At 44.1% G+C, this 19,182-nt stretch overlaps 1 protein-coding gene across 3 annotated transcripts in view; it reads left to right on the forward strand.

Moving 5' to 3' along the window:
• TAF8 (TATA-box binding protein associated factor 8) overlaps window positions 1–19,182 on the forward strand; it is a 30,172-nt gene that overhangs the window by 4,497 nt on the left and 6,493 nt on the right. Inside the window, exons 4-9 of one of the 3 annotated variants that reach the window (XM_049891936.1) lie at window positions 20–82; window positions 1,193–1,317; window positions 2,277–2,424; window positions 4,027–4,169; window positions 12,014–12,153; window positions 12,445–15,645. In XM_049891936.1, coding sequence (XP_049747893.1) covers window positions 20–82; window positions 1,193–1,317; window positions 2,277–2,424; window positions 4,027–4,169; window positions 12,014–12,153; window positions 12,445–12,457 — 632 coding nt within the window. In that variant the 3' untranslated portion in view covers window positions 12,458–15,645. The other 2 variants (XM_049891931.1, XM_049891941.1) reach the window with 2 other exon arrangements.

The following is a 19,182-nucleotide window of genomic DNA, read 5'->3' on the forward strand; positions in this document are numbered from 1 at the left end:
TTATTTTCCTGTCTCTTAGGTTTCAATGTGGACACTCTCCCTGCTTACGCAAAACGGTCTCAGAGGATGGTTATCACTGCCCGTAAGTGTTTTTGAACTGAGGCACTCCATAGATGCTCAACTAATGCTTGTGGGACAAATTAGTTGAGTAGGGCAGGGATAGGTTTGGTAGCTACTTTTTTGTTGCAGGCTCCCTTCCATTCTTCAGGGCTACCTACAATATCATCTGTATCTGGGGTAAATAGAATTAGGATGAGAAGTTCAGTACCAGAAAGGTTACCTGTCTCTGCCATGTTGCAGTAGTCCTTGTGCGTTAGCTCCAGAAGAGCAATTGGTGCTGCTTCAAAAATGTAGACGGTCTTTTCTTCCTTAGATCAGGGGTCAGTAAACTCTGACCTGTGGGCCAAATTCATCCTGCCACCTGTTTTTGTAAATAAAGCTTTATTGGAACACAGCCATGCTTGTTTGTATACTTAATCTTTGTGGTTGCTTTTGCACTATAGTAGCAGAGTTGAGTAGCTGTGACAGAGACTGTATGACCTGCAAAGCCTAAAATATTTACTATCTGGCCCTTGGCATAAAAAACTTGCTGACCCCTGCCTTAGATAAAATTGAGTGCCATAAACTGAGGAGGGAGTGACTGGTTTGGACTTGTAAGACTTGGGAAGAAGTGACTGAATTCTTTTTATCGCTCCTTTCATGCTGGCATCTTTTTAAGAACTCTCAGAGGAGCAGGGGAAAATGCCATTTTCAGTTTCCTCTTGCTGTCACTAAGCCTACACTTACTTTCCCTGGCTCAGTGCATATCTTTGTTTTACACTGTGAAAAATCCGTGGGGTCATGAAAAGAGGAGAATTACCAGTCTGTTCATCTTCCTGAGTTCCTCAGCATGCCCTTTTACATAGTAGTGTTGTCACAGCTACCCACCTACCTACCTAAGAGTTTGGCAGGCAGGTTGGTATAGATGGAAATGTCAACCAAGGACATCTGGCAGGGCTCAGCATTGTGGGAGTGACCGTCTCAGATCCTTACACTGTTGAAGATCTTCTTTTGATAGAAACTCAAGGTGCCTGTTATTTAGAAAATTGAGGTTCAGCATTTGCTTTGAGAAAAGGAGGATTTGGACAGAGACCATAAACTGTAGAAACCGTGGCCTTGGGTGGAGGAGTAACAGGTTGTGACTCTTTTGCAGCTCCAGTGACCAATCAGCCAGTCACCCCCAAGGCCCTCACAGCAGGACAGAACCGGCCCCACCCACCACACATCCCCAGCCATTTTCCTGAGTTCCCAGATCCCCACACCTACATCAAAACTCCGGTGAGTGATGAGGCCAAAGTGGGGCCGTGACTGACTTAAAACGGAGTCAATTCCTACTCTCGGACTGGAGCCCTAAAGTTTGTTGGTAAAAGAGTTGTAAAGAATTCAGAATGTCTTTGGTGAATGAGAATTATGTTCTCAAATTTGCTGACAAAAATTTAGTTAACAAAGAAATTGAAGTGGGCCCCAGTCTTGCCTGTCCCACCAAAACAAAAAAGTGCCTAGCCACATAGAAAAAGACTGGAAGGATGTTCCACAAAATGTTCATAGTAATTCTTGATGGGGTAGTAGGTAATTGTTTTGTATGTACTTTTCTGAATTTTCCAGATTTTCCATAATAAAGTTATTTTTAAAATCAAGGGCAAAGGATCTGATTAGATCTCAATTGTTTTTCACCCCATAATGTGATTGCCACAGAGCTTATACTCGGGAGGAGCGTTCACCCTGCTGTTTTGTTAGTCATTTGCGTTTACATTCATATCTTTTACCTACATTTCTTTTAAGGGAATCTTTTTGATCAATTTACCCATTTTATGAGGGTTGGTTTAAGAAACAAGATGGCACAATTTGCTAATCCACTTATCCAGCAACTCACATACGTCAGGATGTCACCTTACACCAAAGGGACCAGGTGGTCCCTATCAGCTTCAGGGGGTGGGGACTCCCACTCTTCCTTTAGGTTGGGTCACTTTACCTGAGACCAGCTGTCCCAGGAGCTGAATAAAGGGTCGGGGTCAATCTCATTAAATGTTTGTAAACTTCTTAACTTTTAAGGTTAAAAATAAATAACAGTGGTAGTCACATTTTTTTTCTTTCTGCCCTTCGGGTATCGCTGCTTAAATAATGGCAGTGGGTCGTTTGAGAGGGTGGAAGGACGCAACAGCAGCCAAGCAGCAACCTGAGGAGAGCAGAATGGTGCCTTGGTATTATCCTAGTGTCCTGTGCTCTTCTGTTTTTAGACCTACCGTGAGCCTGTGTCAGATTACCAGGTCCTGCGGGAGAAGGCTGCATCCCAGAGGCGCGATGTGGAACGGGCACTTACCCGTTTTATGGCCAAGACAGGCGAGACTCAGAGCCTTTTCAAAGATGATGTCAGCACGTTTCCATGTGAGAGTTGCTCCCTTCTGTGGACTCTGTCTTGTCATTTGCGATGGTCACGTCATCTTCCCTTTCTCTCTGTGTAGTAGGAAGAAACAGTAACCTTTCGTTCTTATCCTGGGTGAAGTTTGTTCCTCAGGTTTCTGACTCCTTTTTCCAGATCGTTAGGGCCTGTTCATAATGATGATTCTGAAACAATAACAGCCTCTGTTCGGATTGGTCGCACGAGGTACGTTGAGTTTAGTTTAATTGAGGGTGGCTAAGCCCTGGCATCCGGGAGATTGACACATAAGTGGCAGCCCAGGTGGTGGAAGGAGCACCAGTGCCAGGAGGAGGATCAGTTATAGAACATCAGCCCATCGTCCCATCTCATTTAACTTTCAATCTCAGCACAGCAGTTTGGCCAAGTAACCGAGTTACTTCATCTTCGTGGTGTTATTGTGTGCTGTTGAGTTGATTCCAACACATGGCAGCCCCGTGCGATAGAGTAGAACCGCCCCATAGGGTTTTCTGGGCTGTAATCTTTACAGAAGCAGATCACCAGGTCTGTCTCCCACAGAGCTGCTCGGTGGGTTTGAACTACCAGTCTCTTAGTTGGCAGCCAGGCACTTAACTGTTGGGCCACTAGGGCTCCTTGGGCCTCAGTTTGTACAAAAATGAATGAAGGAGATTGGTTTGAGCAATTCATTCATTCAGCAAACTCCTCTTCAATGCCTGCTGTGTGCCTGACCTGGAATAATAGCAGGCGCTGTGCTAATCATTTCTCATGCATCATCTCCTTAAATTCTCATGCGCCTATGAGTTAGAAACTGTTGTCATCACCATTATAGGACATCAAGACTTATAAAGAAGAGAAATGAAGTTATGCTCAAGGTCACACAGCTAGTAGTTAGCATTCAAACCCAGCTCTTTCTGACCGCAGAACCCACATCCTAGCCACACTTAAACTAATCTTAGAGTGTCTCCCAACAATTGCATCTACCATAAATGTATTCGTAGAGACTGTCTTTTAAAAAATTTTTTGTTTGTTTTATCAATAATTTCTTCCCCTCCTTCTCATCGCTTATTGGAAGAACGGGAACTCTCATTTACCTGAGTGTCCTGTAGCTCAGCGGACATACACACAGGGAGTTCTCAAGTCCAGCATCTGGACTTGAATCCGTCAGGCTGAAAAAGTCAATATCCCTGCTCTAGAAATAAGGCATGGAGTGGTTAACTGACCTTGGGTTCAGGATCACAGAGCTGATGCATGGCTAGGAGTCAGCCCCAGTTCTGTTTGATTTTAGCTGTGCTTGCTCAAAGTATGGCTCTGAAGTCACACTCCCTGTGTTTGAATCCCACTCTGCCACTTTCTGTGTGTTTGAGGAACTTACCTAACCTCTCTGTGCCTCAGGTTCCTTGTTTGTAAAATGGGGATGTTAATTGTACTTCCTCAGTAGGACTGTAGTGAGAACTAAAACCATAGGACATTACCCGGTCCAAAGTTAGTGCTGAGAACATGTTGGCCAGTGTTGTTATTCGGCGCTGCTTGCTGATTTGTTGTGAGTCTCTGGGCCTGCAGCAAGCACTCTGTGATGGTGGAATAGTTGTGCCTCTCTTCTGTTCTCCCAGTGATTGCTGCCAGACCATTCACCATCCCCTACCTGACAGCCCTTCTTCCATCTGAGCTGGAGATGCAACAAATGGAAGAGACGGATTCTTCAGAGCAGGATGAGCAGACAGACACAGAGAACCTCCCTCTTCACATCAGTACGGTAGGTCCTGCCTTATGCCTGCCTCAGAGCACCCCACAGCTAGCCCATACTCCCCCAAGCCTCTCACCCTGGAATTAGACATGACCTACTCCAAATCTCTGGCTTTATGCAAGGAGCTTGCGCTATGGGTCCATGATTGTCTTAGTCATCCAGTGCTGCTCTAACAGAAATACCACAAGTGGATGGTTTTAACAAACAGAAGTTTATTCCCTCACAGTCTAGTAGGCTAGAAGTCCAAATTCAGGGCGTCAGCTCCAGGGGGAAGCCTTTCTCTCTCTGTTGGCTCTGAAGGAAAGTCCTTGTCATCAATCTTCCCCTGATCTAGAAGCTTCTCTGCGTGGGAACCCGGGGTTCAAAGGATGCGCTCTGCTCCCAGCACAGCCTTCTCGGTGGTGTAAGGTCCCCCTGTCTATCTGCTCACTTCTTTTATATCTCAAAAGAGATTGGCTTAAGACCCAGTCTAATCCTGTAGATTGAGCCCTGCCTCACTGACATAACTGCCGCTAATCCCATCTCATACATCATAGAGGTAGGATTTACAACACATAGGAAAATCACATCAGGTGACAAAATAGACAATTCGCACAATACTGGGAATCATGGGCCAGCCAAGTTGACAGATATTTTGGGGGGAACACAATTCAGGCCATAACAGCGATGATCCAGGTGTGATCTGATCTCCATCTTAAGAGAGAAATCCATGTCTTGGAGATTCATTCATTCAATAGATATTTAAATGAGCATCTGCCAGGGCCAGGCACAGTTGCACATGCTGGGAGATTAGTAAGAAACAAAATAGACAAAATTCCCTGCCCTCATTGAGTGTGTATGGGGGTGGGAATGGAGATATGGTATTAGATAGGGTGACTTGAGAAGGTGACATTTAAGTAAAAGCCTGAGGTGAACAAGGTTTGCAAATATCTCTTGTTCCCTTATCTTGGGCAATAGTACTAAGTCACAGAAATACTGGAAGCTGTAATGCTTGTAAGATTTATAGGACCCTTGTAGTCAGGTTTCCATATTCAGCCATCCTTTTAAGATCGGCCTTAGGGTTTTTGGGTGTGTGTATGTGTGTGTGATGACAAATTTGGGTTTTTTGAGGGGGGGTGTGTGTGTGTGATGACAAATTTGGGTTTTATTCTAAGTCATAGAAAGCCTTTGGATACTTTTTAACCAAGGAAATAACATAATTAGATTTATATTTTTAAAAGATCCTTTGGCTGTGTTGTGGAGAATGGTGTTTTGTTTTGGTGGCAAAAATATGTTTAACAAAACATTTGTCATTTCAGCCTTTTTTACACGCATAATTCAGTGACATTAGTCACGTTCACTATGTTGTGCAACCGTCACCATTGTCCGTTTACAAATGTTTTCCTTCACCCTTGACAGTGACTCACATCTTTTAAGCAGTAAGTCACTCTCTCTCCCCCCTGCGTGTTAACCACTAATAAACCTTGGTCTCTGTCTCAATTATCTAGTGCTGCTGTAACTGAAATACCACAAGTGGATGGCTTTAACAAAGAGAAATTTATTTCCTCAGAGTGAAGTGGGCTAAAAGTCCAAAAGCAGGGCGTCAGCTTCAGGGAAAGGCATTATCTCTCTGTAGGCCTTCTCATCAATGTTCCCCCGGACTAGGAGCTTCTCCGTGCAGGGACCCCGGGTCCAAAGGACACACTCTGCTTCCAGCATTGCTTTCTTGGTGGTATGAGGTCCCTTGTCTCTGCTAGCTTCTCTTATATCTCAAGAGATTGCCTCAAGACACAATCCAGTCTTGTAGACTGAGTCCTGCCTCACTAACACAACTTCCGCCCATCCTCCCTCATTAACATCATAGGAGCAGGATTTACAACATATAGGAGAATCACACAATCCCAGGAATCATGGCCAAGGCAAACTGATGCACATGTTTTTTGGAGTACATAACTCAATCCACAACAGTCTCTATGCATTTGCCTGCTCTAGATATTTCATATAAGTGAGTTGGCCTTGGTTTTTAAGCAAAGGATGCCTCAATAGTTGTAGTTGGCTGGGTGTTCCTCATATTCTTTTAAGATGCAATGTATCCAATGGCACCAATAGCTGCAGTTACCAGGTGTAGGGCACCAGTACTGTTTCTGTTGTTTGCCGAAGGTCTTCCTTGCTTGAACACAAATTTCTTTAAGGTCGAATTATTCCTTTCAGAATTAGGCCTGGGAGCCCATGGCTTTAAATGAAGCAGAGGAGATCATTATCCTACACTTCTATTTCGGACTTAGCTAATTTGAGCTGAGATATGGTGATTGGGAGGAAACCCTGGTGGTGTGGTTGGTAAGTGGGCACTCCTTGGAAACTCTGTGGGGCAGTTCTACTCTGTCCTGTAGGGTCGCTATGAGTCGGAATCAACTCGATGGCAGTGGGTGGGTGGTGACTGGGAAATGGACTAAGTTGAGGTTTACGTTATGAGAAGGAGAAATCTTCTAAGTAAGCTTATTATTTTCCAGCATCACCATCCATTTGTAAGTAAAGGGCTTTCAAACGTGTTGGCCAACTATCCAGGTAGTGATGGAAGGTGAAGTCATGATGTTGAGGGAACCGAGGCTGACAATGTGAAGGGCTGCCTGAGAATTCCTGGTTACTGAGTGGCCAACCAGGTTTATAGACAAGAGAGAGTTGAAAGACCTGAACCCTGGAGTCAGACTGGCCTGGCTTCATGTCCAGACTGTTAACTCACCAGCTATGTGATTCTGGTTGCATTATCTAACATCTGAGTCTGTTTCTGCACAAGAACCAATAGGAATAGGAAAACCTATGTCCAGGTAGCTAAGAGTAGGGCCTGAGACAATGAGCAAATACACACAGTAAAACCGGTGAAAGCTGGAACATGTGTAAGGCAGAAACCCGTCAGAGAAGGAAAACTCAAACATTTCCCAGTAAAATGAGCAATAGAAGAGTAGCAACACTGCACCCTGTCAGAGGCAGAAAACTTGTGAGACCTGAAAAAACAAGGCAGTCCTGTCGAGTTCCAGTTCTCACAGGTTCCAGGTGCCTGGAAGCAAGTGAAATGCACTGTTCCCTCCTCTGCCTTTTTTTTTTTTTTTCAAATAATTTTTTTGTGTGTTTTTGCTGAAAGTTTGCACAGCAAATCAGATTCCTGTTTGACATTTTATATACAAATTGTTCATTGACATTAATTAACATTTTTCACAATGAGTCAGCATTCTCTTTTAATTCCGTTCTGGCGGTTGAGTTTCCAGCACCCTAGTTTCCCTGTCTCCATACCATCTCACCTTTGCTTTAGAGTAATTGTGGACCTTTTGGTCTTCCCTTGATTTTTACACTGTACAACCACAGTCTCTGCTGTTTAAAAAAAAACAAAAATGCTTCAAGAAAAAGAGTCTAGCAAGCGTTTAATTCATTGGATTTAAAATTTTTTTTACTGTTATTTTGTTGGACTGGGAAATATGTTTCAAATTCAGAATGCACAGAAAGAGGTATTGGCGAGTTTTTCCCATCCCTGTTTTCCTTCATCCAGTTTCCCTCCCACCAGTCACTTACTGTCACCAGCTGCTTGTGTATCCTTCTCGAGACATTGCTTTTGTTTTGTTTTACACACAAACAGTAACAAATCACAAAGGGTTCTCCTCTTGCTTTTTTTTCCTTGTCACTGTATTTCGGCGATCATTCCATAGCCATATATAAGGCCTTTCTTCGTTCTTCCCAGGTTCATGGTATTCCGTTGTATTGATGTGACAGTTTATTAACTAGTCCCCTGTGGACGTCTAGGTTGTTTGCTGCATTTTACATTTACAGACGTTGTTACAGCAAATTAAATAACTGATATTTTCAATTATTCTTATCTATCGATGGCTACACATCTCTCAAAGATTATTGCTGGGTAGTATTTTGCTTAACCTAGTTCTGTTTTCTCCATGTACATTTTAAATTGGTGTATATTAGAATTTTTTCTCATACATTTGAATTAACTGCCTTTTGCAGGTAATCCACATGTCTTAAAATTTGATCTTCTTATAAAAAATGTACCAGTCATTCATTCAACAAGTATTTATTTAGCCCCTAGTAAAGACCTGGCGATCTACTTCCAAAAAATCAGCCACTGAAAACCTTATGGGGCACAGTTCTACTCTGGTACACGTAGGGTCACCGTGAGCCAGAATCGAAACAACGGCAGCTAGTGCTGGTATGTGCCAAATACTGCTCCAGGTGCTTGAGAGACAGCAGTGAACAAAATGAACAAAACTTCTGCCTTTTGGGAACCCGTGTTTTGGCAGTGAGAAAGCAACAAATAAACATAATATATGAATAAGTCATTATACGGTGTATTAAAGATAAAAGTTCTGTGGGAAAAAAAAAAAGAGTAGGGGAAGATCCAGGGTGAGGGGCAGGGGTCTGAGTTTTAAATAGGGTGGTCAGAGTGGGCATCAGTGAGAAGATGACATTTAAGCAGAGACTTGAAGGAGGTGAGGGAGTGAGCCATGCAGATGTCTGGGGACGAGTGTTGTGGCAGAGGGAATAGCCAGTGCAAAGGCCCTGAGGAACAGCATGGAGGCAAGTGTGTCTGTGGCCAGCAGGGAGAGCGAAGAGTTGGATCAGGTAGGGCCTTGTAGGCCATTTTAAGAATTAAGCCTGGGACTGGTGTCCATGTCCTAAGCCAGCTGTTCCTTGTAGGGGCCGCTGCCGCTCCTGAACGGAACCAGCTGTTCATTTTTGTGCCATTTGATCACAGCGGCCTCTGACTCTTCTGGTTGAGGTCATCTTTTGCCTGAAGTCGCAGTAATCTCGGTGACTTCTCCCCCTGACAGAACCGTGGCCCATCACCAGGGGGCGTAGGCCAACCAGCTGGATCTTTTGGTCATTTAAGCCTGAGCTTCTAGGTGAAGTTTTTGGTGTGATCTTCCTACCCCCACCCACCACCTCTGCTCATTTTAGAGAATTTAAGAGTATAAATAACCCTGGTGGCATAGCGGTTAAGTTTTACGGCTGCTAACCAAAGGGTTGGCAGTTTGAATCCGTCAGGCGCTCCTTGGAAGCTCTATGGGGCAGTTCTCCCCTGTCCTATAGGGTCGCTATGAGTCGGAGTCGACTCGACGGCACTGGGTTTGGTTTTTTGTTTATTCCCAGAACCAGTCTTTGTTCTGGTTTTTTTTTTTTTTTTTCGGTGAAAGTGTACACAGCTAAACCAATGACTTGTTTTATAAGGATCTACACAAAGCTGGTTCCTATGAAAGGCGGAGGTTAAAGATGGCCAAAACGTCTAACTTTTCCAGTCTGCTATATCACTCCATCATCTCTCACATCAACTACTCCCTCTCACCTCAGTACTCTCCCTCCTGTCTTTGGTTCCCTAATTTGCTACAACGTCTCACAGAACTCAGGAACCATATAAAGGAAATGGCTCACACAGTTGTGGAGGCTGGCAAGTCCCAAATTCGTGGGTCAGGCATAGCCTTCTCCCTGGCCCTCAGTCTCTGCCCAAAGGCACTCAGCTTTCCTGCTCCATGGGCTGGGAAGCCCGCCACACCGTCTCCTACAGGTCTCTGCTGTGGGTTGCTCCTTCTTTGGTGGTGGTGGGCTCTCCTCCCTGCTCTGGAATTGGCTCTCTTTTAAGGCAAAACTGACCAGTCCCCTCCGTGGACCACAATTATCTTATTTGCACAGCCCCACCCAGTCACCTGGGTGGGAGTCACAAGACCATGGCTAGAAAGGCCACGCTCAAAAGCAATTGTACAGAAACAACCAAAGATACGCCATTTCAGCAGTTTCTGCCTGTATAATTCAGTGACGTTGGTTATATTCTTCAAGTTGTGCAACCATTTTCACTATCCTTTTTCAAGTTATTCCACCGCCATTATCTTAAATTCACTGCCCCCTAGGCTTACCATCCAACCTTGCAAGTTGCCATTGTCAATTTGATCTCACATAGATAATTCTTGAAAAGAGCACAATGCTCCAGGCAGACTTACTGTATTAATTATGGTAAACTATTTGGGGGGCCAGAACCAGTTTTTAAAATTTCAGCATAATACTTTTTTCCCTATGTACACACAATTGATCCCTGGTGGTACAGTGTTTGAGAGCTACAGTGAGCAATGACTGCTAACAAAAAGGTCGGCAGTTTAAATCCACCAGCTGCTCCTTGGAAACTCTACGGGGCAGTTCTGTTCTGCCTTATAGGGTGACTATGAGTCAGAATCGACACAACAGCTACAACTTTTTTTTTTTAAACAGACAATTATGATTTAGAAAAAAATTTCTTTAATTGGGGTCATGCTGAATATATGTGAACTTCTAAGCATTTCCAAAATCACATTTTCCTCAAAAAAGGAGTAAAAAAATCTGATTTTTTAAATGGCTGCCTGATATTACATTTCATGGGTGTGTCTTAATTTATCTATTTTTTTCTGAATGTTTAGATTTTCAGTTTCTGGTTTTTATAATGGCGTGTTAAAAATCTTTGTACATAAATTTATCTGAAAGTGATTATTTCATTAGCATATGCTCCTAAGAAAGATTCATGTTCCCAGAAGCATGAACATTTTTAAGGTTTTGGTGTACGTGGGAAGAAGGACTGATTCTTATTTGTTCCCCATTGTACTCTTTGTGCGCGCCAGTGCCTGGCACATAGTAGGTGCACAGGATATCTGTGTTGACTGAACGTCATTGAAATGCTTTCCAAGAGTTGTGCCGATTTCCATTCCCACCAGCAGTGTGTAAGAATACTTCTCTCCCCATGTTTGGGAGCAAATGTTGGCCTTTTAAAATGGTTATAGTGAGCCTGTTCTGAGGGACATCTTGGGTGGATGTTTATGGGATTTTACCATTCCCCTGTGAAGTCATCTCTCTTTCTTCCTCCCTCCTTTCCTTTCTCTTGACAGCTCTTCTTCTCTTTTCCTACCCCCTTGCTTACTTTTCCTCCCCTTTTTCATGTCTGAGCCTTAGATTACTGGCTCTTAGGCCTAGCTGTATGGCAGAATCACCCAGGGGCTGGTTAAGAAGACAGACCTACTCAGGCAGAATCTCTGGGTGTGGGCCGGGGACTCTTAATACTGAGCAAGCTCCCCGGGTCTTTCTGCTGTGCCTGATCCCTGGACCACTGTCTGGAGCCACTGCTTGACGCCTTGCCCTGACACATGTTGGGACCTGCAGGTTCTGCTTTGTCTTGACGGGAACCCTCAGGACTAGAGACGTTTCTGACCTCTGCTGGGATATGATTGTTGGGACTATGTTGCAGGTACCAGAAATTTGAGAATTTGCATCAATTCCAACTCATAGTGACCCTACAGGACAGACTAGAATTGCTCCATAGGGTTTCCAAGGAGCACCTGGTAGGTTCGAACTGCCGATCTTTTGGGTAGCAGCCTGAGCTCTTAACCACTATACCACCAGGGTTTCTGGAGGAAATTTATTATGATTTTATATTAGCTTTGGTCCAGGAGATGCCCTGTGCAAATGCCCTGGCCCAGGGTACTGAGGGTCATTTCCCTTTTTCTTTATTTCCGCACAGGCCTGGGCTTCCTCCCTAAGGCATCTGGATTTTAGTCCCTTACCCCCTTACCCTTTTGTCCGTCCCAGGTCTCTCTTCCTGACCTGTCCCTGCCCTCTCAAGATGTTCAGGGCTCCATGCTCTGCTCCGCTGTGTCAAAGCTGTCAGTCTCACCTTCCCCTGCTCACCAGCCACTGCCTGGGCCTTGTTTCCTCTGGGGCAGAGATGGGCACCTTGGGAAGAAAGTGGTCCCTGGGCTTCTAATTTCTTAGTAAGGGGTTGCTAGAAGTAGTCCTTAATATGGGTATCTGATCTCTTTCCTTATACCATTGGTATTTTGTTTTATTTTGGTTTTTGCTCAAAGGATGATTCAGGAGCCGAAAAGGAGAACACGTCTGTCCTGCAGCAGAACCCCTCCTTGTCAGGGAGCCGGAACGGCGAGGAGAACATCATTGATAACCCCTACTTGCGGCCTGTGAAGAAACCCAAGATCCGCAGGAAGAAGTGAGTTGGAGGCTGGGGTCCAGAGAGACTTCTCTGGCCAACTGAGGTGGGCTTCTCTGCTCCTTGGTGGAAAAGAAAGTTCACCAGTGGGTTTGAACCTTGGGGGGAACTCCTGTGGTGAGAGGAATTATGTTCCCTCTTCCTCTCCTTATTGGCTCCTGTATGTTCCTTAGAAGTTGAGTGTCTTGCAGCCTGGGGACCACCCCTCACAGCCCAGGAGTTGTTCCCCGCTAGAAGGCGAGCAGGCGGGGTCCCCACCAGGCAGGCTCCATGGATTCCTCTTCTTTCTAGGTCCCTCTCGTGAGCTGAGAAGGAAGCCTGGCTTATACAGGATGTGGACACCACCCTCCTGGGCAAATTAAAGGCACTTGAGGGAAGAAGAGAGGGTGGCTTCCTGGTGGCTGAGCTGAGGTTGCCAAGGTGTGACCGGGTGTGATTTTAATAGCAAACTTTACATTAAGATAGCCTGTTGTCACTGGATGTTTGGGTTGAGGAAGACAATAATAACGAGGCTTCATCATCAACCAGGTGGCACTGTGGGGTGTAGGGCAGCTGGTAACTTCATTTTTATCACAGGACTTGATTCCTTTAAAGCCTGGAAGACCAGGGAAGATGGCAGGAAAGAAAGTATCCTTTGCTTCCTTTGCTTACTACCTGAAAAACCATTTACCCAGTTTGTATTTCAGGATATCTGGACCCCTTTTAATGACTTAAAAGAATTTGTAGTACAAATTTGTCATCCCAGAACCTAATTCTTACCAGACACTTTACATGGGCTCCAAGTGCCCTGTTGAACTGATCGAAAGTGGCTTTGCTCTCTCCAGACATGTTGGAAACTGGAGGCCAATGAGCTGCTGAGTGGCTCATGGACCACAACTTTGATCTGGGGCTGTGGGTAGATAGGTTAATGTGGATGAAAATGACATGCAAGGGCAACACAGATCCTCTCATCAGCATGTGATGAAAGTACCCTCAAACAGATGAGCACTGTCTCCTCCTGAGAGACTTGTCCCTCTGTGGAATGTGTGCTTGGGAGCCACCAAGTCATGACCCCTCCAGGGAAAAGAGGATTTCTCTGACAAGGAGCTAGAGCCCTGGATAGCATGCTCTTACTTGATAGAAGAGCCAGATTTTAAACAACAGGGAACAGGTTGACGGGGCAGAGCGGTGGGCTTAGCCTAGTATTCTGAAAGCTGAACAGCCTGACTGGGCTTCTAGAAGGCTGGTGTGGATGGAAGCCATGTTCCCACCTCACTGCGGAAGTGGGCCAAGGAACCTAGGGGCAAAGCCAAGGTGTCCTTCCAGAAGCAGGTCTGAATCTCTCATCCTAAGCCTCCTTGAAGAGCCAACTTCATTCTTGATGTACTCTACAAACCCAGAAACAAGTTTTTAAGGAAAATGCTGGGCAACCTGATATCCTCTGGCTGGTCTCAGAAGGAAGAAATCCTAAAACCAAGTCCAGGGAAGAAAAATACCAGTGACACCTGGAAGTTTAACACAAGATAAACAAGGTGTTCCCTAGGCCAGAATCCTAAGGACCATATGGAGAAGTTTATTTTAACTTATACTCCCACCTGGTGTCAAGTGTCGTCTCAAATTTCTGTCATCATGGTGAATTTGAGAAACTTGGTGGTTGGACAGCAGGCTGCGTGTACCTCTGACCTCACTGTGCCCTGGGATGATCGATTGCTTTGCCTGGAAGGAAAGAGCTGCTTATCCATAAGTAAAGAGGGCATGCTAGTGAGATAATCAGATTTCCCTAACTCTGGTCCAAATACGGGCTTTTAGTGACCCAAAGCTCTTCAGTTGTTAGCAGTTAGACTGGGACAGCTACCGTGTACATGGTGCTGGACCTATGCTGCCCCCCTGGGGCTTGTGCTCAGTTCTTGGCACTTCTTGACCTGGCTAGTTTAAATGCAGCCCCAGGGTTGAGCCATGCAGATGGAGGGCTGAAATCTTCCACCTTGCTGTTCTCACTGCTGTGGGGAGTGCAGCCAGCATTTCTACAGCTCGTCATTCATTGTTGCCATCTGGAGCAAGCACTTGTTGAATGCCTGTGTGCGAAGGGCTAAGATGGGCTCTGGAATAGTGTTATAATTTCTGCTGTTGAGGTTGCAGAGGCTGTACTGCTGTGATTCTGTTCCGGAGGAGAGACGCTGGGAAATGACTAGACAACTTGAACCCAACTGTTGTGTAAAAACTGTGCATACTTCTTGATGTATATTTATAAATTTCTATTTTTTATAACTTTTGGGGGTTTTTTGGAGGGAAAAAAATGGTACCCAGAGCCAGATTAAAAATGTGATTATAAGTGCATGGTAAAACATCGTAATAAAAACCCTTTGTAAATGAGACAGAATTATGAGCTTGAACTTAATTTGTGTTCAGAAGTTGCAGCGATGATGACAGCTGTGGACAGTCCTTCTATTGGACTAAATAACCCTGGAAATTTTGTAAAACTTTTCATTTTGGAAATTTCCAAACACACAACTGGAGAGGAAAGAATATGAACCAGTATATACCCATCACTCTGCTTTAGTAGTTACCAACGTCTGTCAGTTCTGATTCATCTATTTCCCCCACTGTTTTTCCTTTTTTTTCTGAAGGTTTTTTTTTTTTTTCTGGAGTATTTTTTAAAGCACATCCCAGACTTGTGTCATTCAATTTGTAAATATGTCAGTATGCATCTGACCTTTTAAAACTTTTTATTTTGAAATAAACTTAAATTCACAGGAAGTTGGAAAAAAAAAATTACAAGGAGGCCCCATGTACTCTACCTGTTCCCCTAGTGGTAACATCTGGCATAACTGCAGTACAAGATGAAAACCAAAAAATTGACACTGGTCAATCCACAGACCTTACTCAGATTTCACCAGGTTTACACGCACTCATAAAAGGAGCCCTGGTGGCATGGTGGTTAAGCGTTCAGCTGCTAACAGAAAGGTCAGCAGTTCGAACCCACCAGCCACTCCACTGGAGAAAGAAGTGGTAGTCTGCTTCCATAAAGATTATAGCCTTGGGAACCCAATGGGTATAGTTCTTCCCTGTCGTATAGGGTTGCTGTAAATCGGAATTCGACTTGACAGCAACAGGTCTAATGAGACCTGCACTCGTTTGTATGTGTAGTTCTCTGCACTTTGTTACATGTAGATGAGTGTAACTTCCACTGCAGTCAAGATACACAACAGTTCCATCGCCACAAAGCCCCCTCATGCTGTCTCTTTATAACCACGTCCTTGTCTCTCCTTTTTCTCATCCCTAGCCCCTGGCAACCACTACTCTGTTCTCCACCTCTGTAATTTAATTTAAAGCATGTTGTACAAATGGAATCATACAGTATGTAACGTTTTGAGACTGACTGTTTTCACCTAGCGTAATTCCACTGAGATCCATCCAGGTGGTTGTACCAATAGTTCATTTCTTTTTATTGCTGAGTGGAATTCCATGGTATGGATGTTCCATAGTTGAAGGGCATCTGGACTGTTTCCAGTATTTGGCTCTGACGAATAAAGTTGCTATGAACGTTCGTGTAAAGCTTTTTGTGTAAACACAAGTTTTCGTTTCTCTGGGATACATGCTGGAGAACAAATTGCTAGTCCCTGTCCCTGAGTGGTGCAAATGATCTGCATTCAACTACTAACCTAGAGGTTGGTGGTTTGAACCTACCCAGCAACAGCAGAGAAAGGCCTGGTGATCTGCTTCCATAAAGATTGCAGCCAAGAAAACACTATGGAGCTCAGCTCTACTCTAACACATGGGGTCACCATGAGTTGGAATCAATATATATATAATTTTTTTTTTTAAATTTTTGTTGTGCTTTAAGTGAAAGTTTACAAATCAAGTCAATCTCCCACACAAAAACTCATATACACCTTGCTACATACTCCCAATTGCTCTCCACCTAATGAGACAGCCTGCTCCCTCCCTCCACTCTCTCTTTTGGTGTTCGTTTCTCCTCTAACCCCCTCTACCCTCTCATCTCCCCTCTGGGCAGGAGATGCCAACATAGTCTCAAGTGTCCACCTTATCTAAGAAGCTCACTTCTCACCAGCGTCCCTCTTCAACCCATTGTCCAGTCCAATCCCAGTCTGAAGAGTTGGCTTTGGGAATGGTTCCTGTTCTGGGCCAACAGAAGGTCTGGGGGCCGTGACCACTGGGGTCCTTCTAGTCTCAGACCATTGAGTCTGTCTTTTTACAAGAATTGGGGGTCTGCATCCCACTGCTCTGCTGCTCCCTCAGGGGTTCTCTGTTGCATTCCCAGCAGGGCACCATCGGTTGTAGCCAGGCACCATCTAGTTCTGGTCTCGGGCTGATGTAACCTCTGGTTTATGTGGCCCTTTCTGTCTCTTGGGCTCGTAATTACCTTGTGTCCTTGGTATTCTTCATTCTCCTTTGATCCAGGTGGGTCGAGACCAATTGATGCATCTTAGATGGCTGCTTGCTAGCCCACCACTCTCCAAAGTGGGATGTAGAATGTTTTCTCAATAGATTCTCTTATGCCAGTTGACTTACATGTCCCCTGAAACCATGGTCCCCAAACCCCCCCCAGCCCCCGCTATGCTGGCCTTTGAAACATTCAGTTTATTCAGGAAACTGCTTTTGGTTTAGTCCAGTTGTGGTGACCTCCCCTGTATTGTGTGTTGTCTTTCCCGTCACCTAAAGTAGTTCTTACCATGTTTAGTTTTATAAGAAACTATTTTCCAGTGTGGCTGTACCATTTTGCATTTCTACCAGCAGTATATGAATAATCCAGCTTCTGCACATCCTCACCCTGGTGGTGTAGTGGTTAAGTGCTGTGTCTGCTAACTAAGAGGTCAGCAGTTCAAATCCACCAGGTGCTCCTCAGAAACTCTGTGGAGCAGTTCTACTCTGTCTTACAGGATAGCTATGAGTCAGAATCGACTCGATGGCAACAGGTTTGCTTTTTTTTGTTTTCACCAGCATTTGGTGTTAATCTTTTTTTTAATTATTCTGATGGGTGCGTAGTGATATCACTTTGTGGTTTTAGCTTGCATTTCCCTAATGGCTAGTACAATGGTGAATATTGTCTTAGTTACCTATAACAGAAATACCACGATTGGATGGCCTGAACAAACAAATTTGTTTTCTCACAGTTCTGGAGGCTAGAAGTTCAAATTTAGGGCACCATTTCCAGAGGAAACCTTTCTCTCTCTGTTGGCTCTGGGGGAAGGTCCTTGTCGTCAGTTTTCCCCTGTTTTTAGGAGCTTGTTAGCACAGGGGCCCCAAGTCCAAAAGACATGTTCCACTCTTAGCGCTTCTTTCTTGGTGGCATGAGATTCCACTCCTCTCTCCTCGATTCTCTCTTTTTTATCTCAAAAGAGATAGATTCAAAATACAACCTAATCCTGTAGATTGAGTCCTGCCACATTAACATAACTGCTTCTAATCCTGCCTCATTAACATCATAGAGGTTAGGATTTATAGCACATAGGATAATCACATCAGATCACAAAGTGGTGGACAACCACACAATACTGGGAATCATGTCCTAGTCAGGTTGATACACATTTAAAAAAAAACACACATTTTAGGGGGACACAGTTCATAATACACATCATTTCACTGCTCCATTTCTCTTTGTGTCTGTCTCTCTGGTGAAATATCTGTTTACACCTTTTGCTGGTTTTCTAATTGGGTTATTTGTTTTGTGATTTCTTCATATATATACTAGATGTAAGAACTGTGTTGGATATGTGGTTTGCAAATGTTTTCTCTGCATACAGCCACTCTGTAGCTTGTCTTTTCAGCCTCTTCACAGGATTTTTGTTGAACAAGTTTTTCATTTTCATTAAGTCCAGTTTATCGTTTTTTCCTTTTATTGATTGTGCTTTTAGGATCAAGTTTAAAAACGCTTCGCTAAGCCCTAGGTCCTCCAAATTTTCTTTTATATTTTTTCTAAAATTTTTATAGTTTTATATTTTACGTTTCAGTCAGTGATCCATTTTGAGTTAATTTTTATGTAAGGTACGAGGTTGGATTGAGGTTCATTTTTTAGCCTATGGGTGTCCAGTTGCTCCAGCACCATTTGTTGAAAAAGCCACCCTTCTTCCATTGAATTACTTTTGCTTTTTTGTCAAAAATCAATTGGGCATACTTGTGTAGGTTTATAGACATTTTTTACGTAACCCCCATGTCATTATCACAGTTAAAAATTAACAGTAATTTCATAGTATCCCCTAATACCCAGTCCATATTCAATTTTCCAAATGTGTCAAAAGTGTTAGTCTTTTGTCTTTTTCTTTGCTTTTAACAATTGGCTCATTTGCATCAGGATCAAAATTAGATCCACACATTGCACTTGGTCTCCATGTCTCTTATGTCTAGTTATTATCTCCTGGTATTTATTGATGAGTAGGCAGCCTGGCCACCCACCTCTAGGTGAGCAGCCCCAGTTGTGGCCTGGGGGTGAGAGTACTCAGCAGGCCCCTTTGTTTCTGAGCCTGAGGCAGTTAAACAATAATTAGTAGGGTTGATAGGAGAGACCATTAATAAAATGGCCTGGCTTTATGGAGACAAGAGTTAAAGGAACTAGAATTCCAGAGCTTTGCTTTTCTGGAATCCTGGAGTAACTGCTTAGAGGCCATGAGGTACAGCAGAACATGGTATTGGTGGCATTTGTGTTTATGGCCCCACAACTCAGCAGCTGTGAGATCCTGAGCAAATCACTTAACATCCAAACCAGTTTCTGTTACAAAAAACAAACCAGTTGCCATCAGGTGGATTCAGACTCATAGCAACCCCGTGTGTGTCAGAGCAGATCCATAGTCCAGACCAAGGCAAAGCCATGGAAGCTTAGTAGACACATCCAAACACCTTGAGGAACAAAGTTACTGGGACTGAGGGCTAGTAGGGACTATGGCCTCGGGGGCATTTAGGTCAATTGACATAAGAGTTAAAGGAAATGTTCTACATCCTAGTTTGGCGAGTAGCACCTGGGGTCCTAAAAGCTTGTGAGCCGCCATCTAAAATACGTCTATTAATCCCATCCCGTCCAGAGCAAAGGGAAAA

This window comes from Elephas maximus, chromosome 1 (genome assembly GCF_024166365.1).
Source record: "Elephas maximus indicus isolate mEleMax1 chromosome 1, mEleMax1 primary haplotype, whole genome shotgun sequence".
NCBI classification, from domain to species: Eukaryota; Metazoa; Chordata; class Mammalia; order Proboscidea; family Elephantidae; genus Elephas; species Elephas maximus.